The sequence below is a fragment of the Pelobates fuscus genome, chromosome 9 (genome assembly GCF_036172605.1).
Source record: "Pelobates fuscus isolate aPelFus1 chromosome 9, aPelFus1.pri, whole genome shotgun sequence".
In the NCBI taxonomy this organism is placed as follows: domain Eukaryota; kingdom Metazoa; phylum Chordata; class Amphibia; order Anura; family Pelobatidae; genus Pelobates; species Pelobates fuscus.
Window position 1 is genome coordinate 142,327,996 of NC_086325.1, and position 21,467 is coordinate 142,349,462.

The window sequence follows — 21,467 nt, forward strand, 5'->3', positions numbered from 1 at the left end:
TTTGTGTGTGACTGTTTCACTAGCACAATTAGTAGGTTAAATTTCAATACAATGGGGGGGGTATGTGTAAAACTTGCTCTATTCTGAAAAATGATCTAAAGCGGTGTTTCTCAACTGTTTACAGTGAAGTACCCCCTACAGGTATAAAAAAATAAAATAGAAAATTCCCAAGTACCCACATTGAGAAATTTCTATTGATTTCAATTTCAAATGAAACCTGTAGATATTGATATTTATGTTAATCCCACATTGGAGAACGAGCCTGATCAAAGGTAGTAAAGAATTTGTTAAAATGTATTTTGTTTTTAAAACTAAATATGACATAATGTGAATATTGTGTATGTATGGAGGCGTGTGTGAACTATTAATCTTAAGTATAAAAGTCACAAAATTAAATTCTAATACAGAGAAACCATCAAAAGCATGCAAATGTATATAGCCATGAATGCGTATACATGTGGGTTCCATGATTTATTTTTTCTCAATTTTTTTTTTTCAATGGCACCACAGAGGACACAGACGTACACACAAACAAATAGCTTTGCGGCAAAATATAGACTAAATCTGTTAACAGAACCTCTTTATTTACAAAAAAATGTTTTGTTTTTTTTCGTATTTGAAAATAAAACATCCTCAATTTCTTGAGTACTTGGCATTTTTGTGTGAAACCAAATTCTATCACCATGGCTCAAGCTACCCTATAATACCTTGATTAGGGTCAAAATTTACCAAGATGACAGGAGTCCTTCCGTCATATGCAATTCGAGCCGAAATACCAGCGGTATTTCTCAGGTAGATCGCAAAGGCTTTTCCGGTGTAAACTGCTTGTCTGGTGACTTAAATACTGCAGATCTCAGCTATGCGGTGTGCTGGGATTCCACTTCACTTGTTGGGTGAGTGTGACCAGGCTTATGGCCGCAGTAAATGGCAGAAATACAGGAATTCTCCAGGAGCTCGTTCCATGTGCAGCCTTCCAGCATGGTGGTCAGAACCCGCCCCCACATTAACTTACTGTATTTTAAACACCCTGAACTAAATTTGTCCCTGTATATGCAAATATTGGGTGGCAGGCAAAAAGCTGAGCCCTCTTACGTCACATCTATAACCAGCCAAGGTCAATGTGAAGCTGGCCTCACCAAGAAAATTGTCCTTCTTAGACCCCTGGGACCCAACTCGTGGGCGGACTAAGAAGATGACATCACAATGCCAGTCTACCAGAGACTACCAGAGAGAGTTTAAAATGGGGCAGTGCATGCATCTGTCATGCCAGAGTTTGACAGCTCTCCAATTTGGCAGCTCCGGGAGACTGCCTAACTTCCCTAATTAGACACCCATCTTTGCGTTGAGCGTTGGTGATGGCAGGGCCAGTGTGGACTATTTTGAGCTGCAGTTGTATCTGCTTCTGGGGTATACCCTGCTTTTGGTGTGCGTAACCCCTTGGAAACGCTTGCCACAAGTTGAGAAAACAGCGTCTAAAGTACTTGAAATGTGCAGTCGCCATGGAAACCAGTGGAATTGTCCAGCACATTGCTTTTGTATCTCCTCTGCTTTTCAGAAAAGACACTTTATATACACAACTCTCTCACTGTGACTTTACATGTGTACTTTCCATACAAAATACATTGTGGAAGTGAACTGATTTTCTTGCAGAGACTCTGATGCAAAGTAAGGAAAGATTGCGGTGTTTCTCTGTTTCTGTTTAGGTTGTTGTGTGGGACCCTTTTTCTGTGTATGTCCTCACGTCTCTGGATCAGATCCTGACTGTGCCTGGCTTACAGCACTGAAACTTTTACGAGCCTCAGGACAAACGTTCTACCAGCAGTAGTATTGTTTCTAAACACAAAGCCAGCTCTGTTTATGATTTATTTATTTTTCCACTCTGAACTATTTTTTTTTACCAGTTTCCATTAAGTGAATAATATTTTTTGTTGATTCTAGATGCAGTATCTTTTATCTGATTTCATTCTGCATGCGTCTTTGTTTTCATTTTGTATGTTTGTGGTTAGAGCGGGGCTGTCTTGTTGTTTTACCTCTGTTATGTAGTTGCTTTTCTCTGTCTCTGTCTCTGTCTCCGTCTCCGTCTCCGTCTCTCGCTCGCTCTCTTTCTCTCTCTCTCTCTCTTCCTCTCTCTTAATAAATGTCTAGTTCTTCTGAAACTTGACCTTGTGTTTGTCTCCTTAATGGAATGAATCAGCAGGAAGTATGTGTGGTGTGTGTGGGCTGTGTATTTATTAGCTAGGCATGCTATACATCTATACCATGGACTAATAGAATCCGATTTCTGACATTGGAGCAAATACTGATACTGCTATATATACCTAGTGGCTAAAAAACAGAAAATGTGTTCATGTTCCTGCTTAATTTTTACAGATTGGAGCTGTGGTTACATTTGTGTAAAACAAAAGGAAATCGTTGTATCTGCATTAGATTTAATTTTATTGTTGTCGATGTTGGTGTTTTGTGTGAACTTCTAACACACTGGCCTGGTAATGGTTAGATCAGAACTGTCTTAATACTCTTCAGCAGGCCACTAAGCGCTCTAGTCCAGGAAAATCAGAAAGTACATTGCTACATAGATCACAGTTGTCCCCTTTAATAACATATTATTTAAAGTAAATTAAAAAAATGTGTACCATTTCTTTAATGACCTGGGTGAGTAGCCTGCACATCTTAAAGTTTTAACTTCTGGGTTCCTCTCTCTATTGTTAAAAAAAAAAAAAATTGCTGTGGCAAACGTTCCTATGCCACAAGCTCCTGGAGGAGCCTACTAGCTAGAAATAAATAAAAATGAGACAGCGCTAGGTAACTAGAAAGCAGCAACCTATTAAAAGGGGATCCCTCAGACCCTTTAGAGCTAGATAAATAAAAACAATATGGCTAGCCAATACTAGCTAGCCTCCTGCCCAAGGACTGTGGGCCATATCCAAAGACCCTGTTCGGGAGTTAAACCTCCCCAGCCACCATTAGCAGTTTTCCCTGGGTGCCCTTGGTTCGACACTTTCCCTTCATTCAAATGGAACCGAACGCTGGCTCTGTGGCAGCTGTTTGCTTAAAGAAACCCACAAATTGTCCTCAGCGGTACTTAGCCGCAATCGTTATGGAACTAAAATTGGCATGAGGACTTCAGGGGTTCCCGGTCAACTCAAGCGGGACTTGGCTGCGAATGTATGGAACTGTTTTTGGCGTTAGGTGAACATGGGGCTCCTGAACAACTTGGTCTGGGATTTTGAACGACTTTGCAACCAGCCAGGAGAGCGCTTTTTGGAGGGAAGGTGCCTGAGACTAAGGGGCACAATCGCTACCGAAGAGCCAGGTGGAGCACCCTATATTTCGGAGCTCCCAAAAGTTTACCTGCCAAGCACCAAATGCCCTGGAACTGTTTTTGGCATAGGCGTTTCCGCTACACTGCATGGATTTGAGGGCTATTTGGAGAACGTAAGCGCTCAGATCAGGGCTATTTGGGGATGTATTATTTGTGGGGTTATTTCATGTTTTTAGTGTTTTTTTATTTATTTTATTTTTTATGTTCGCCTCTCTGTTCCTGGGAGATAATTAGCTTACCGGTCCTTAATGCAGTTATCTCCCAGGCACCGTGATTTATGGGAGGGGCTTGTCTTGCATTGAATGGAGACCCTTTGCTGGGGGCTGTGTATAATAGCAGGCAACTTGGCTGTAATAAACTGGTTACTTTACACCCTTCACTCAGTCTCGACTAATGTTTGGGTGTACCAGCTATACTTTAATCACTAGAAGCTGGATCCTTGTCTCTGTTCCAGGGTGGGAAGCGACGACGAGACCCCGGCCAAGCTGCGTGAGAGGCGCTTCATAGATATTCTCATGATGAGCAAGGTAATGCCTTATTCTCACCGACGTCGCTAGCGATGACTGTGGGAAGTAATGAAACTTGAAGGCAATAGCTGTCAGGTTTTATCAACCTGAGAAATTACCATAAAACAAAGTAATTCCTACTTAAACTTATATCTTTTACTGCACTGGAATTGTAATGAAATTCCTACACAGTCTTTTGGAGCATTTCATAAATTAATAAACTTGCTTGATACACTATTATATTTATTGATATCCTACATTTTTTTCGCACATGTAGGTGATATTTGTAAGGAAATTGAAGGTCATTTTTGGAATTCAATTTCCCTAAAACACAAAATGTTTATGGTCATAATGGCCACAGAGGAAGTACAGTTACCTAGCTAATTCTGGATATCTATACAAGAAATAGGTTTAAAGGATGCTGTTGCAGGTAGGATAGAAGCCCCTAGGTGTGACCATAATCATTCTATCCCCCTTCTGGCTAATATAATAATGCCATTCATTTTTAGCCATGATGGGCCATGGTGTTTCTTAATCAGATGACAACCCGGACTGGAGGGGAATGTAACTGATACCTGACAGGTTAAATTTGCGTTTTAAAATAGATTTAGCACAGTTGTTATTTTGGGTGCTGCCGTCTCGCTCATAGGCAATTCTCCACCTGGGATATCATTTCCATCCATCTGATTTTGCTTGGTGGAATTGCTAATTAAATGCCTGTGTGCTCCATATGTCTCCTACACCTCCCGCAGAAACCCACAGCCTCACGTTTATTTGTATGAGTAAACAATGCACACACTTTGTGGAATAAATTGTCTCTAAACATCCTGAGTGAAGGATCTTTGTTCCTTTATTAACACTATGCTTTTGTAATTCTATCTGACTAATTTATTTTGCATTATTCTGTGTTAGATGCATGTTTAGAAACTTGCTGCTTGGAGAGTGTCTTCACGGAGTCTCCAGTGTTTGTGTGAAGGGAATTTGCAAGTATCATCATATTTCTCGCTGCGGGACCTTTTGTCTTTGTCTACATTCCTCTGGGTGTATTTTGTTTTTTGTTGTTTAGTTTATAAATTCTTGCGATTATATATATTTTTAATAATCTATTTTTAGCTTTATTGTATTATTAGTTACATCCTTTTCCTGCTATTTCCCCCAACTCTCCCTCATTTTTCACATTTCACATCTGCCTGCACTATTTTTTTACTTACCCATTCTTAGTGGAATTGGTTTCAGGAGCACATTCTGATGTGTGTTATATTTGCTTTATTTCAGGTGAGCCATGATTCCAGTCACGGAACTGCGATACTTTGCTGATACCCAACCGGCTTATCGTATCCTGAAGCCATGGTGGGATGTCTTTACAGACTATATCTCCATTGTCATGCTAATGATAGCGGTGTTCGGAGGCACCCTTCAAGTCACGCAAGACAAGATGATTTGCCTCCCTTGCAAGTGGGTGACTAAAGACGGCTGCTACGATTCATCTGAGGCCTGGACCCCCATTGATTCCCAATATCCTAACTCCAGCATTACACCTGCATTTGAGCCCACAGGCATTAAATATGATTTGGACAGACATCAGTACAACTATGTGGATGCTGTCTGCTATGAGAACAGATTACACTGGTTTGCCAAGTACTTTCCCTACCTCGTATTGCTGCACACTTTAATATTTTTGGCTTGCAGCAACTTCTGGTTCAAATTTCCCCGTACCAGCTCTAAGCTAGAACATTTTGTATCCATACTTCTAAAGTGTTTTGACTCCCCATGGACTACACGAGCTCTGTCTGAAACTGTTGTCGAGGAGAGTGACCCCAAACCTACAGCTGGCAAAATGAATGGTTCTATGGACAAGAAGTCATCTACTGCCAGTGAAGACGTGGAGGCCAACCTCCCCATGCTCCAGAGAAGCAAATCTAGAGTGGAGCAGGGAATTGTGGACAGATCGGAGACGGGTGTTCTTGACAAAAAAGAGGGAGAGCAGGCAAAGGCATTATTTGAGAAGGTAAAAAAGTTCAGAACACACGTGGAAGAAGGTGATATAGTATACAGACTGTACATGCGTCAGACAATTATTAAAGTCATTAAGTTTATAGGAATTCTCTGTTACACTGTTTACTATGTTAACAGTATTACTTTTGATTTGGATTGCAAGGTCGACATTCAGAGTCTCACTGGGTATCAAATGTACAGATGTGCTCACCCACTAGCAACACTCTTCAAAATCCTGGCTTCTTTCTACATTAGTTTAGTAGGCTTCTATGGCTTGGTATCTGTGTACACACTGTGGTGGATGCTGAGACGCTCCTTGAAAAAATATTCCTTTGAGTCTATCAGAGAAGAGAGCAGTTACAGTGACATTCCAGATGTAAAGAATGACTTTGCTTTCATGTTGCATCTCATTGATCAGTATGATCCATTGTACTCCAAACGCTTTGCTGTCTTCTTGTCCGAGGTCAGTGAGAACAAGCTTCGTCAGCTGAATCTCAACCATGAATGGACGTTGGAAAAGCTTCGTCAACGCATTACCAAAAATTCTCAGGACAAGCTAGAGCTTCATCTCTTCATGCTCAGTGGAATACCTGACACTGTATTTGACCTGGTTGAGCTGGAGGTGCTAAAACTGGAGCTCATTCCAGATGTCACAATCCCTCCAAGTATTGCCCAGCTCACTGACTTGAAAGAGCTGTGGCTGTACCACACAGCTGCTAGAATTGAGGCTCCAGCCTTGGCCTTCCTTAGAGAGAATCTAAAATCGTTGCACATCAAATTCACGGATATCAAAGAGATCCCGTTGTGGATTTATAGCTTAAAAACGCTCGAAGAGCTGCATTTGACAGGTAATTTAAGCGCAGAGAACAACAGGTACATTGTTATTGATGGCCTCCGTGAATTAAAAAGGCTAAAAGTGCTGAGGCTGAAGAGCAACCTCACAAAGTTACCCCAAGTGGTGACTGATGTGGGTGTTCACCTTCAAAAGCTGTCCATTAACAATGAGGGTACCAAGTTGCTGGTCCTCAACAGCCTTAAAAAGATGGTGCATCTAACAGAGCTGGAGTTAGTACGATGTGACCTGGAGAGGATCCCCCATGCTATTTTTAGCCTCCACAATCTACAGGAGATTGACTTGAAGGATAATAATTTGAATACCATTGAGGAGATTATAAGCTTACAGCACCTTCACCGTCTCACCTGTTTGAAGCTCTGGTATAATCACATTTCCTACATACCCATTCACATTGGCAGTCTGATCAGCCTAGAGCGGCTGTATCTAAATCGCAACAAGATAGACAAAATTCCAGCCCAGCTGTGCTATTGTCGCCGGCTCCGGTATTTGGACCTGAGCCACAATGACCTAAGTAACATCCCACCTGAAATAGGACAACTGCAGAACCTTCAGTACTTTGCCGTCACTGCCAATCACGTGAGTGTACAAAGTGTTTTGTGCTTTTTGTTGTTGTTTTGTTTTGTTTGTTTTGTTTTTGGAGGGAGGAGGGGGGATTGTTTTACTAAAAGCAGTTACAGATTAAAACCTGTAGTAACTTTAACCCATTTACTTTTATAGAGCTGCAACTTCTGTGAATGTCAAACATAATATTCTTTGTTGTTTAAGCTACGAAACATTCTTTATATAGAGTCTTCTAATTGTGGAACTAAGGGATTGGCTTTATGTCTTTCACAAAATCTTTTTTGTAATTTTTTTTTGTATAGAATATTTTTAAGTAGAATTGGTGAATGTGCTTAGAGCTTATAAACAAGTTAACCCCTTAAGGACACATGACGTGTGACATGTCATGATTCCCTTTTATTCCAGAAGTTTGGTCCTTAAGGGGTTAAAGGGACACTCCAGGCACCCAGACCACTTCTGCTCATTGGAGTGGTCTGGGTGCCAACTCCCAATACCCTTAACCCTGCAAGTGTAATTATTGCAGTTTTTTATAAACTGCAATAATTACCTTGCAGGGTTAAGTCCTCCCCTAGTGGCGGTCTACTAGACAGCCACTAGAGGTCACTTCCTGCATCATAGCACAGATTATCTGTGCTAGAGCGTCGCTGGACGTCCTCATGCTGTGTGAGGACCTCCAGCGTCGCTCTATTCCCCATAGGGAAGCATTGAAATTCATTTTCAATGCTTTCCTATGGGGTGCGCCAATGCGCATGCACGGCATTGCCGTGCATGCGCATTGGAACTCCTCGGCCGGTGGGCAGGATCAGTCTCGCCCACCGGCCGACGGAGGAAGAAGGTGGAGCAGCGGGGGAGGAGCAGGCAGCGACGTGGGACATGTCGCTGCCTGGGGTAAGTGACTGACTGAAGGGGTTTTCACCCCTTCAGCAACTGGGGATTGGGGGGTGGGAGGGAGAGGGGCCCTCCAGTGCCAGGAAAACGGATTGTTTTCCTGGCACTGGAGTTTCCCTTTAAGTAAAAAAAAAAAAAAAAAATCAGCATTAGTGTGTTTACTGCACCATCTGGAAGCATATTTGTTGATATTTTATTAAGTTAGATGATCTGCTATAAAAAGACTCTTAAATAATTAATGAATATGTACTTTATTTTGCTCATCACAAAGCAATTATGCACATTCTCCTTCCTGTAAGAGTGTAGATGTAAAATTCAATTTTTATATACCTTTAAAAAAAAATATTTAATTATTGCTTTTCTTGTGACTTTGCAAATGTGGCTCAGCAAACACATGTTGTGTTTATATTTGTTTTGCTTTGAAAGTTATCTTTCTTTTCAGACATGGAATGTGAACCCTGAGGCTTTGTGGCTACAGGGCGTGGGTTTAGTTGACTATGGTCATACCAAGTGACAATGGGAGATATCCTAGCTTACCAGACTACTGAACTTACAACAATGGTTTAACCCTTTCCTTGCCATACATGCTCTTTACCTCGACAATCTAGCTAGCAGTAACTTTGTTGGAAAATGTCTATCTATGTATGCACTATTTAGCTACCTACAACATTTAAACCACTGACTGGTGTACTGAATACTATTGATTATATTGTTAAAAAGGCACGTGTCAAGGGGACGGATATATGAGGCTGCAAGTGAACAGTCAGTTCTTGGACTTCATGTTTTAGAAGCCAGAAAAGTGAAAAGATCTAAATGACTTTGATAAATCCATGATGGCTAGATGACGGAGTCAAAGCATCTGCAAAATGGCAAGTCTTGTGGGGTGTTCCTAGTATGCAGTGGTTAGTATGTACCAAAAGTGGTGCTTGGACAACATGTGTCAGGATCATGGGCGCCCAAGGTTCATTGATGCACGTGAGGAGCAAAGGCTAGCCGGCAGGTCAGATCACACAGAAGAGCTTACTGTAGCTCAAATTGCTGAAAATAACACTTTAGTGTTAGGAATACAAATATGTATTCCTAACACTAATGTGTTCCTCTGCCCCCTTGACTATGGATGTCTTCATGCAGAGTGTGAGGACGTGCAACATCGTTTCAAGGAGTCAAACTCCATTAAACTTCAGGAAGTGCCTTTAGTGGTTTTACATTGTATGACTAAGAGGGACGGGGACACTGCACCCAGACCACTTCAATGAGATAAAGCGGTTTGGGTACCTATCGTGTCCCTTTAATACTGGCCATGAAAGATATTTACAAGATAGAAATACAATAAACAAGTGAAAGTGGCGCTAATTACAATAATAGTGACCTAATTATACACAGCAGCACCTATCAGTGTATTGGCTCTTAAAACACAGACCTACAAACCAAACAAAAAATATAAGTGCGCTAAAACTTAAAGTGCCAATTTTCTCACAATATAAACAAAGTGAGAGTAGTGCAAAACTTGTTCACTCTTTACAAAGTGCAATGTGCATATACACTAATAGTGTGACAAAGTGCAAAATGCAAAAAACACTTGAAGTGATCCAGTATACACAAATAGAATAGAGTTCACTTACTCTAGTTACATATCTGAAGTGAACCTCAATTCCAAATGGTAGTACATGGCAAAATAAAATACAAAACATATATAGTGAAGTGTGCCTTTAAATAGAAATAATTTGAAGTGTGTTTAAAATTGTTCACTCACAAGCAGAGAGCAGATAAGCCTGCTCTACTTCAAACAGCCCCAATATGAAAGGATGTCCTCTCTAGCCAATAAGGTAAAACGATTTTGTGACGGAACGCTAGCACTCCGACTGAGTACTTCCGCCAATCGATGCGCCTAGTGCTCGCTGAGGACTCCAAGCACTCCAACCGACACCATCGGCACTGCAGACCCGACTTCCAGCGATACAGCTGCGCCGGGGTCTCACCGTCTCCACCCACCCTGGATCCACGACCAGGATCCAGATCCCAGTGGGTGAACCTCTCCTAAATCCAGAGAGCGTAGCAGGAACAAATCAAGCTATTGCAAGAGCTTACTCTGGGGAGTAAGTGATTATAGCAATCCCCTGAGTGTAGGTATCCCTTCCCCCAAACATGAGCCAAGGCTTCAAGAAAGGTACAAGATGATCTGACTTTAATTAACATACACAGACTTTTATGCAAGTCCCCATGCAAGGGGACATCCCACAGGGAGGGACAACATGTAACCAATCACGTACAGTAAAACAGAAGGCACACCCAGCACACACACACATAAAATCCTCCCCTCTGCCTGTGATATAATTACTGAACACAATGGGTTAATGTAATTTATCACAGGCAGGAAAAATTTACTTTTTACAGCATATTCATAACTTCTAAAATATAAATCACATTCACATAAAAAAAAAAAAAAAAAAAAAATAATCTATATATATATATATATATATATATATATATATATATATATTCACAATCAATCCATTCAGGGGAACAACATATCAAAAAATGGCATGAATCAGACCAGGGTTTCTGAAGTTAGTAAAGTATCTTTTGGGGCCTGGCTGGCAGCATGGCTATCTGGCCCAAACCGGTTTTACAGAGCCCTCTATCCTGGAGACAATGGGGAAAATAATCCAATTATATCCAGGGATAGAGGCAGACTCCATTGAGCACATGTTACCAGTAAAACACAAAAGGATACAAAAATACATACCGTATATACTCGAGTATAAGCCGACCCGAATATAAGCCGAGGCCCCTAATTTTACCCCAAAAAACTGGGAAAACTTATTGTCTCGAGTATAAGACTAGGGTGGAAAATGCAGCAGCTACTGGTAAATTTCTAAATAAAATTAGATCCTAAAAAAATTATATTAATTTAAGATTTATTTACAGTGTGTGTGTATATAATGAATGCAGTGTGTGTGTATGAATGCAGTGTGTGTGTATGAATGCAGTGTGTGTGTATGAATGCAGTGTGTGTGTATGAATGCAGTGTGTGTGTATGAATGCAGTGTGTGTGTATGAATGCAGTGTGTGTATGAATGCAGTGTGTGTATGAATGCAGTGTGTGTATGAATGCAGTGTGTGTATGAATGCAGTGTGTGTGTATAATGAGTGCAGTGCGTGTATATGAGTGCAGTGCGTGTATGAGTGCAGTGCGTGTATATGAGTGCAGTGCGTGTATATGAGTGCAGTGTGTGTATAATGAGTGCAGTGCAGTGTGTGTATGAGTGCAGTGTGTATGCAGTGTGTGTATAATGAATGCAGTGTGTGTATAATGAATGCAGAGTGTGTGTATAATGAATGCAGAGTGTGTGTATAATGAATGCAGAGTGTGTGTATAATGAATGCAGAGTGTGTATATAATGAATGCAGTGTGTGTATGAATGCAGTGTGTATATAATGAATGGAGTGCAGTGTGTGTATATGAGTGCAGTGTGTGTGTATGAGTGCAGTGTGTGTATGAGTGCAGTGTGTGTGTATGAGTGCAGTGTGTGTGTATGAGTGCAGTGTGTGTGTATGAGTGCAGTGTGTGTATGAGTGCAGTGTGTGTGTATGAGTGCAGTGTGTGTGTATGAGTGCAGTGTGTGTCTATGAGTGCAGTGTGTGTGTGTATGAGTGCAGTGTGTGTGTGTATGAGTGCAGTGTGTGTGTGTATGAGTGCAGTGTGTGTGTGTATGAGTGCAGTGTGTGTGTGTATGGGTGCAGTGTGTGTGTATGGGTGCAGTGTGTGTGTATGAGTGCAGTGTGTGTATATGAGTGCAGTGTGTGTATATAATGAATGCAGTGCAGTGTGTGTATGAGTGCAGTGTGAATGCAGTGTGTGTATGTATGAATGCAGTGTGTGTATATAATGAATGCAGTGCATGTATGAGTGTGTGTATGAATGCAGTGTGTGTATGAGTGTGTGTATGCAGTGTGTGTGAGTGCAGAGCATTGGTGGGGGTGGGCATTTTATTAATTATTATTATTTAATTATTATTGTAATATATATATTTTTTTAATGTTGTTATTATTTTTTTTTTTATTATTATTTTTTTTTTTTTTCGTCCCCCCTCCCTGCTTGTTAGCTGGCCAGGGAGGGGGGCTCTCACTCCCTGGTGGTCCAGTGGATGGGCTGTAGGAGGGGGGCTGTCAGGAAGCTGTAACTTACCTTCACCGCAGCTCCTGTCAGCTCCCTTCTCTCTCCTCCGTCCGTGCAGCTCCCAGGTCAGCTTCCTCTGCAACTCTCGCGGCCGTGCGGAGCGTTGCCACGGTAAACCGTGGCAACGCTCTGACCCCGCGGCTCTCGCGAGAGTTGCAGAGGAAGCTGACCTGGGAGCTGCACGGACGGAGGAGAGAGAAGGGAGCTGACAGGAGCTGCGGTGAAGGTAAGTTACAGCTTCCTGACAGCCCCCGGTCCTTGTCTGTATTATGGCAATGAAAATTACCATAATACAGACAACTGACTCGAGTATAAGACGAGTGAGTGTTTTTCAGCACAAAAAATGTGCTGAAAAACTCGTCTTATACTCGAGTATATACGGTAACTCCTATCATACTGAATTGAACGGGCCAAATCTCCCAGGGTCCATAGTCACAGGGCAAGAGACGGGCAAGCAGTCCTCTACAGGCCCAAGTGGCGAAGGGCACTTCGTCACAGATTTATTCCACAATCTTAAAACAGCAAACATTAAAAATCACCGGATCCTTGTTGGAACTGTCCTTGTATGAGTTTGTGCAGCCACCGGTTAGGACAAACAGTACGTGCACGCTCAAGTTCGGCAATGTCCACAGGATACTTCCGGGAGGCGGGAAGGACGTGATGACGTCACGTAGCGAGTAAGATGACGCGTTTCGCCGAGAGATCGGCTTCTTCAGACCTGACTCATATCTTCTATACTAGTCTTTTATACCACCCCCGAGGGCGTGGTGTGATATACAGGTGGCTCCTTATTGGCTAAAATTCACAAGTTATTTGCATATACACAAAGGACATTACAAAACCAACTTGTATTCATCTAATGTATTTAAAGGAACACTGTAGTCACCTAAATTACTTTAGCTAAATAAATCAGATTTAGTGTATAGATCATTCCCCTGCAATTTCACTGCTCAATTCACTGTCATTTAGGAGTTAAATCACGTTGTTTCTGTTTATGCAGCCCTAGCCACACCTCCCCCGGCTATGATTGACAGAGCCTGCATGAAAAAACTGATGTAATTTACCTTAAACAATTGTATCTCAATCTCTAAATCGAACTTTAATCAGGAGGCTCTTGCAGGGTCTAGCAAGCTATTAACATAGCAGGGGATAAGAAAATCTTAATTAAACAGAACTTGCAATAAAGAAAGCCTAAATAGGGCTCTCTTTCCAGGAAGTGTTTATGGAAGGCTGTGCAAGTCACATGCAGGGAGGTGTGACTAGGGTTCATAAACAAAGGGATTTAACTCCTAAATGGCAGAGGAGTGAGCAGTGAGGCTGCAGGGGCATGTTCTATTCACCAAAACTGCTTCATTAAGCTAAAGTTGTTCAGGTGACTATAGTGTCTCTTTAAATACCTTTTATAGGCTATTCCTCATATCCATATATACATACCCTTATGGATTTTATTTATAAGCTGAACTAAAAATTATACACAGTGGTGTCCTAATACAGCAACACCTACATTTAAAGGTGTAGTAATCCACATTAGAAAGACCATAACAACTATGTTACAGATAGCATAATAAATGTGTATACATTCAAAAATTGCTTAAAATTATACATTGTATTATAAACATTCTGAAAAGGGATATACCCAATTAAAAATGGGCTAAAAAGACAGACATTAAGGTACCGTAAAAGTACAATAATCCTCATTAGAAACACCATAACAGCTACATTCAGGAGAGCATAGTAAATATATATATTCATTCAAAGGTTACACAATACATTATACACATTCTGGACAAGAATATACCCAATTTAGAGTGGGAGAAAAAAAAAAAAAAATATATATATATATATATATATATATATCCTGCTCAGGGGAAAAAAGATTTAAAAAAAAACATAACTATAAAATAATAAAATACCATAAAACACACATTTTATAAAAAATTAAAAAGATCAAATTCTATATTGAGTCCTCTTGGCTCCAGAGTATCTAACTTGTAAACCCATCTCATCTCTTCTCTTCCAATCTCGTTAATATGGTTCCCTCCTCGCCAGGACTTGTTAACTATTTTAATCCCCAGAAAAGTCAAACCTTCTGGGTTTTGGTTGTGGTATTTTTTTAAATGGGCTGACACGCTATGATTCTCATAACCTTTCCTAATATTATTTACATGTTCATAGATTCTTTCATCTAAAGGACGGATTGTGCGACGTACATATTGCAGGCCGCATGGGCAAATTAAAAGATAAATAACATTCTTACTAAAACATGTAATAAAATCTTTTATAATAAAATCCTTACTTTTGTATTTAGTCTTAAATTTGCTTACACCTTTAACCCTTTAACGCCGTTCTATGCCGTCCCGGCTTTAAAGGGCCTTAAAGCCGTTGCGGCGGCATATAACGCCGTAACGGCTTAAGCCCCCAGGAGGTCCGGCGTACTCACCTCTGCCGCGATCCTCTTCTGGAGGGCTGCCTCACAGCCCAGGCAGCCCTCCCCCGGCAAATGAGGCCCCCGGGGGCCATGTGATCGCTCTGTTTTTTAATTTTATTCATAATAAATTATGTTTCATATATAAATATTTGATATGAAATGAAAGCACTGTTTCTCCTGAACAAAATGATATATAATAAGTGTGGGTGCATTTAATATGAAACAGGTGAATTACGGTTGAACAGACATATAGCGCAAATTCCAGTTTTTGTTTACGTTTTGTTTTGATCAGAACATGTACTATTGACTCCGTCCTGAAGGGGTTAAGAGTCCTATACTTACTACATTTGCAGCCCATACATAAACCACATGAATAAAAACCTTTTTTCTCATTTAAAAAAGTTTTCTTTACTTCTCTTTTAGGGTGATTAAAACTTAAAGGACCACTCTAGGCACCCAGACCACTTCAGCTTAATGAAGTGGTCTGGGTGCCAGGTCCAGCTAGGGTTAACCCATTTTTTTTTATAAACATAGCAGTTTCAGAGAAACTGCTATGTTTATAAATGGGTTAATCCAGCCCTCAAAGCCTCTAGTGGCTGTCTCATTGACAACCGCTAGAGGCGCTTGCGTGATTCTCACTGTGAAAATCACAGTGAGAGCACGCAAGCGTCCATAGGAAAGCATTGATAATGCTTTCCTATGTGACCGGCTGAATGCGCGCGTGCGCATTCAGCCGAATGGGAGGAGAGGAGGAGGAGGATCGGAGGAGAAGAGCTCCCCCGCTCGGCGATGGAGAAAGGTACGTTTTAACCCCTTTCCTCTCCCCAGAGCCCGGCGGGAGGGGGTCCCTGAGGGTGGGGGCACCCTCAGGGCACTATAGTGCCAGGAAAACGAGAATGTTTTCCTGGCACTATAGTGGTCCTTTAACATCTGTTTAAAATTTGGCGCCCCTCTAAAAGTAATAAAAGGTTTATCCGGAAGAAGTTTACAGAGTTCATTATCTTTTTTTTAAAATATGCCAATGCTTCTTTACAATAGATTTGACCTTATTACAATCACTATTGTAATTAAATACCAGCGTGACGTTATTATTTTTATCACTTACATTTCTCTTAATGTCCACAATTAAATCATCCTGGTCTTGTTTTAAAACTTCCTCATATGCTTCCTCTATGAGTTTAGTGGGATATTTTTTTATCTAAGAATTTTCCTTTTAATATATCTGCTTGTTACTTAAAAACATCCACCTCTGTACAGTTTCTTCGGACTCTTCTAAATTTTCCTTTTGGGATGTTATTAAGCCAGGCTGTGTAATGTCCACTGTTGTACATTACATAGCTATTCGCGTCTACTTTTAAAAAAAAAAATATTTTTCATTAAAATCACATTATCCACATAAATATTCAGATATGAAAAGTTAATGCTGGAGGTACTAAAATCACTTGTAAGACATATTCTCCATTCATTGATATTCAAATTATCAAAAAACTATTTTAAATAACCTTCTGAACCCTTCCATATAAAAAACAAATCATCTATATATCTACAGTAGGAGACCAGGCTTGCCCCCCATTCTTGGCTAGTGTATATATACTTAGTCTCCCCGCCTGCCATGTATAAAGATTGTGGAATAAATTGTTTTACCTTATTGGCTGGAGAGGACATCCTTTCATATTGGGGCTGTTTGAAGTAGAGCAGGCTTATCTGCTCTCTGCTTGTGAGTGAACAATTTTAAACACACTTCAAATTATTTCTATTTAAAGGCATACTTCATTATATATGTTTTGTATTTTATTTTGCCATGTACTACCATTTGGAATTGAGGTTCACTTCAGATATGTAACTAGAGTAAGTGAACTCTATTCTATTTGTGTATACTGGATCACTTCAAGTGGTTTTTGCATTTTGCACTTTGTCACACTATTAGTGTATATGCACATTGCACTTTGTAAAGAGTGAACAAGTTTTGCACTACTCTCACTTTGTTTATATTGTGAGAAAATTGGCACTTTAAGTTTTAGCGCACTTATATTTTTTGTTTGGCATGATAGAAATTTGTCAGAACATGCAGTGCGTTGCTGTTTGCTGCATATGGAGCAGTGTAACTACAGACCAGTAATGCCTTGTTTCCACTGAGCGGATCGGTTCGGGTCGGTACAGTTTGGAAGGTTTAGAATGGACCAGCCCATTCTGGTGAGGGTTTCCACTGAAAGTCAGACCTTCAGGGCCCTGCAGGGTTTAGAAAAAATGCTCTTCCTGTCCACCAATCAATGGATTGTATAGTAGCTCCGCCCTAACCGAACCGTTTCATTTCCTATGGCCCTACATCTGAAGCAGGACCCTGAATGGTGCGGTACGGTTCACTTGTATGGACTACTTTCATAATCGAAACACCCAAAATAGCGAACCGAACCAATCCGCTCAGTGGAAACGAGGCATTAGAGTACCCATGATGACCCCTGTCCACTACTGAAAGTGCCTTCAATGAGGATGTAAGCGTCAGAACAGGGCCATGATGCAATGCAAGAATGTTGTCTGGTCTGATGAATCACATTTTCTTTTAGATCAGGTGGATGTCCGGGTGCTTGTACATGGTTTATATTGGAAAGAGATGGCAGCAAGATGCACTATGGGAAGAAGTAGAGGCAATGTTTTGCTGGGAAACCTTGGGTCCTGGCATTCATGTGGATGTTACTTTGACACATACCACCTACCTACAGATAGTTACAGACCACGTAACCCCTTCATGGCAATGGTGTTCCCTTATGGCAGTGGCCCTTTTCAGACACATAATGCGAAACTATAAAAAATATTTAGGAATGGTTTAAGGAACATGACAAAGAGTTCAAGGTGTTGCCTTGGCAGCCAAATTCCCCAGATCTCAATCCGATTGCGCTTCTGTGGGATTCTGCAATTCTGATCCATGGAGGCCCCACCTCACAACTTGCAGGATTTAAAAGATCTGCTGCTAATGTCTTGGTGCCAGAGACCACAGGACAGGTTCATAGGTCTTCTGAGGGACATATCTTGATGCATCAGAGCTGTTTTGGCAATACGAGCGAGACCTAAATGATATTAGTCAGGTGGTTTTAATGTTGTGGCTGATCAGTGTGTATGTGTGTATCTATCGATCTATTGTATGAGCTCTGTAGAGGTTTGTGCGTGACGGAGTGTAACATGTCATGGATGCACTGACTTATGCTTTGTTGAAACCGCATTGAAAAATAAATTACATTTGAGCAAATGTCTAGATTTTGTAACTATAACTTTGTTGGGTGTAGAGGCGGCATTTACCAGACAGTTGAATGACACAGAAGAGCAGCAGAACTATCCTACAAGGCAGTTGTCCTGCTCTGTGTCAGGGCATTTACAGTGCATATATTGTAGTTGCTGTGATTACTCCCCTAGTATGCACTTTTTGTACTTGCATAGAAACTGAGAGATGTTACTCCATTCGATGCTCCGGGAATTAAGCCAGCATGTTGGAGTCATGGGGGGGGGTTTGCTCCTCTTAGGGAAGTGTTCCCAAACAGGGACAATTCTGTAGCATGGGGCTGAAGGTGAAGCCAAGGGTAGACATTACTTGAGTAACCCACACACAATTGGCATTTGAATTGCTGAAGATAAATCTAGTTTTATATCAGAAATTCATGATCTAATTCCTGTCTATCATAAATGTTATATTACTTTTTATTTATGAAGGGCTTTGCAGTTTTGATATAAAAAGCCTTTTCAGTATGGTAACTTCTTTCAAATACTAGTATATGTTAGTAATGTAATCTAGCAGCGATGCCCGATGCTTGTTTCAATACTTGCAGGGATTGTGGGAAATGTCACTCTTGTAGTGCACAAGGGAAATAGTGGGACATAAAATAGAAGAAAAGGGGGCCCATAAAGATATCTGGGGATTATAAGAAAGACCCGAATATCTGGATCGCCGGGAGTAGATGATTAGTGTCTAAAAGGCTCTACTCCCATTACTTGTATGCTTATGCATTCTTCCTCTGCGTCTCAATGCCTAAAATGCAGTGTATTGTGACCCTGCCATCAGGTGGAGTTGGGGGTCCTACAACTCCAGTTTGTTACCAAGTGAAGTTGTCTGGTCTGTCCCAGCCGGTTGCAAGGGAAGCTGTGCGAGTGTTGGCATGTCTGTCCTGGGCACAGAAAGCAATATGTAGTGATCAGATTACCTTGTATTTCTATCAAGGTCAAATGCTAGACACTAATGGGAAATGTTGCATTTAAAGTGGTCTGACAAAAAGAAGGCAGTCAGAGTATTTAAGGAAGGTCACAAATAGAATGGAATCCAACTTGCCCGTGTCACTCCCAGTATTGGATTTCAAAATTGCTTTTCATTTCTGTCTGACCCTATATTTTACAGATACACACACACACCACACCAACCCACCCCAACAGGGACTTATATGATGTTGCATTCTAAAAACATAGACATTGATGTGTAGTTGCCCCCCCTTCCCTCTTCCCCTCTTATGCAGCTGTAACAGCTTCCATCCATTCTTCTATGAAGGCTTTCCACAAGTTTTTAGAGTATTTCTGGAAATATTTGCACATTTATCCAGTAGCGCATTTGTGAGATGAGGCACTAATATTGTACTAGAAGGCCTGGCTCCCAATTTCCGTTCCAATTCATCCAAAAGGTGTTTGAGGTTGAGATCAGGGCTCTTTGCGGGCCAGTCAAGTTCTTTCACACCAAACTCATCCAGCCATTTCTTTATGGACCTTGCTTTGTGCACTGGGGCACAGTTGTGCTGGAATAGTAAATGGCCTTCCCCCAACTGTTCCCACAAAGTTGGAAGCATTGCATTTTCCAAAATGTCTTGGTATGCAGAAGCATTAAAGGGACACTGTAGGCACCCAGACAACTTCAGCTCATTGAAGTGGTCTGGGTGCAGTGTCCCTATTGCACTTGGTGCTGCAATGTTAAACATTGCAGTTCCAGAGAAACTGCAATGTTTACATTGCAGCACTAAGTCTGTCTCCAGTGGCAGTCTACCAGGCAGCCACTAGAGGACTTCCTGGATCCAAACGCTCTACTTGAGGACATCCAGCGTCTGATTGAGGTAGAGGGAACTGTAGTGTCAGGAATACAGCTTGGTATTCCTGGCACTTATAGTATCCCTTTAACCCCTTAAGGACCGGACTTTTTTTGCGATGTTGTACATTTGCGACCAGGCATCTTTTTGACACTTTTGTGGTGTTTGTGTTTAGCTGTAATTTTCCGCTTTCTCATTTACTGTTCCCATACAAATTATATATTGTTTTTTTTTCAGGACAAAAGGGGCTTTCTTTACATACCATTATTTATATAATCTCATGTAATTTAATTTTTAAAAAAATGAAAAAATATGATGAAAAATTGAAAAAAATACACGTTTTTTGAATTTTATGTAAAAAATCTTTTACTCATCTACAAAAGCGAATGAAAAAAACTGCTAAATAGATTCAAAATGTTGTCCTGAGTTCAAAAATACCCAGTGTTTACATGCTTTTTGCTATTTTTTTGCATGTTATAGGGCTATAAGTACAAGTAGGATATTGCGGTTTCAAAACATACATTTTTAAAATGTACCAATAGTGACATTGTAACACTATTATCTGTCATAAATCGCTGAATAACACCCCACATGTACATATTTTTTTAAAAGTAGACAACCCAGGGTATTCAATATGGGGTATGTCCAGACTTTTTTTTAGTAGCCACTTAGTCGCAAACACTGGCCAAAGTTAGCGTTCATATTTGTTTGTGTGTGAAAAAAGTAAAAAAACTAAATTGAACGCTAATTTTGGCCAGTGTTTGTGACTAAGTGGTTACTAAAAAAGACTGGACATACCCCATTTGCAATACCTTGGGTTGTCTTCTTTTGCAAATGGTATGCCATCATGGGGGTAATTCTCATTCCTGGGCTACCATACGCTCTCAAAGGCAACGTAACCAACCTGGCCATTTTCAATGTAAAAATATTTGACCCATATATTTGACCCTGTAACTTTCAAAAACGCTATAAAACCTGTACATGGGGGGTCCTGTTCTACTCAGGAGACTTTGCTGAACACAAATATTAGTGTTTCAAAACTGGAAAATGTATCACAACAATTATATCAGTAAAAGTGCTGTTTGTGTGTGAAAAATGCAAAAAAAGTCACTTTCACTGACAATATCATCGCTGTGATATGTTTTACTGTTTTGAATCACTAATATTTGTGTTCAGCGAAGTCTCCCGAGTAAAACAGTACCCCCCATGTACAGGTTTTAGGGTGTCGTAGAACGTTACAGGGTAAAATACAGTGATAGCAAATTGAATTCTCTGGACTTTCGGCCTGGGTTGGCAGGCAGGTCCCTTAAATTGCAATCAATAAAATAACTTAATTATGTAAAAATATTACATAAATACGCACGTAGAATTTAAATATATATGCATATTTATATATTTGAAGTCTACGTGTATATTTATATAATTATTTATGTAATTTTGTATATGGACATATGAATAGTTTGCATTCTTTTTATTTATATATACATAGATATATACAATTTCATTCTAAGTGTATTTTGATATAAATATATATATATTAATATCAAAATACAGTTAGAATAAAATTTCGTATAGATATATAATTTTTTTTAATTTTTATTATTATTTTTAATTTTTTTAATTTAAATTATTTATTATTCGTATTTTATAATAATATATATATATACAATATATATA

General features: G+C 40.3%; 1 protein-coding gene across 2 annotated transcripts in view; it reads left to right on the plus strand.

Moving 5' to 3' along the window:
- Positions 1-21,467, plus strand: part of LOC134573123 (volume-regulated anion channel subunit LRRC8A) — a 48,898-nt gene that overhangs the window by 18,711 nt on the left and 8,720 nt on the right. For both annotated transcript variants that reach the window (XM_063432630.1, XM_063432631.1), the window contains exon 3: positions 5,104-7,255. In XM_063432630.1, coding sequence (XP_063288700.1) covers positions 5,111-7,255 — 2,145 coding nt within the window. In that variant the 5' untranslated portion in view covers positions 5,104-5,110. The remainder of the gene's footprint in view (positions 1-5,103; positions 7,256-21,467) is intronic.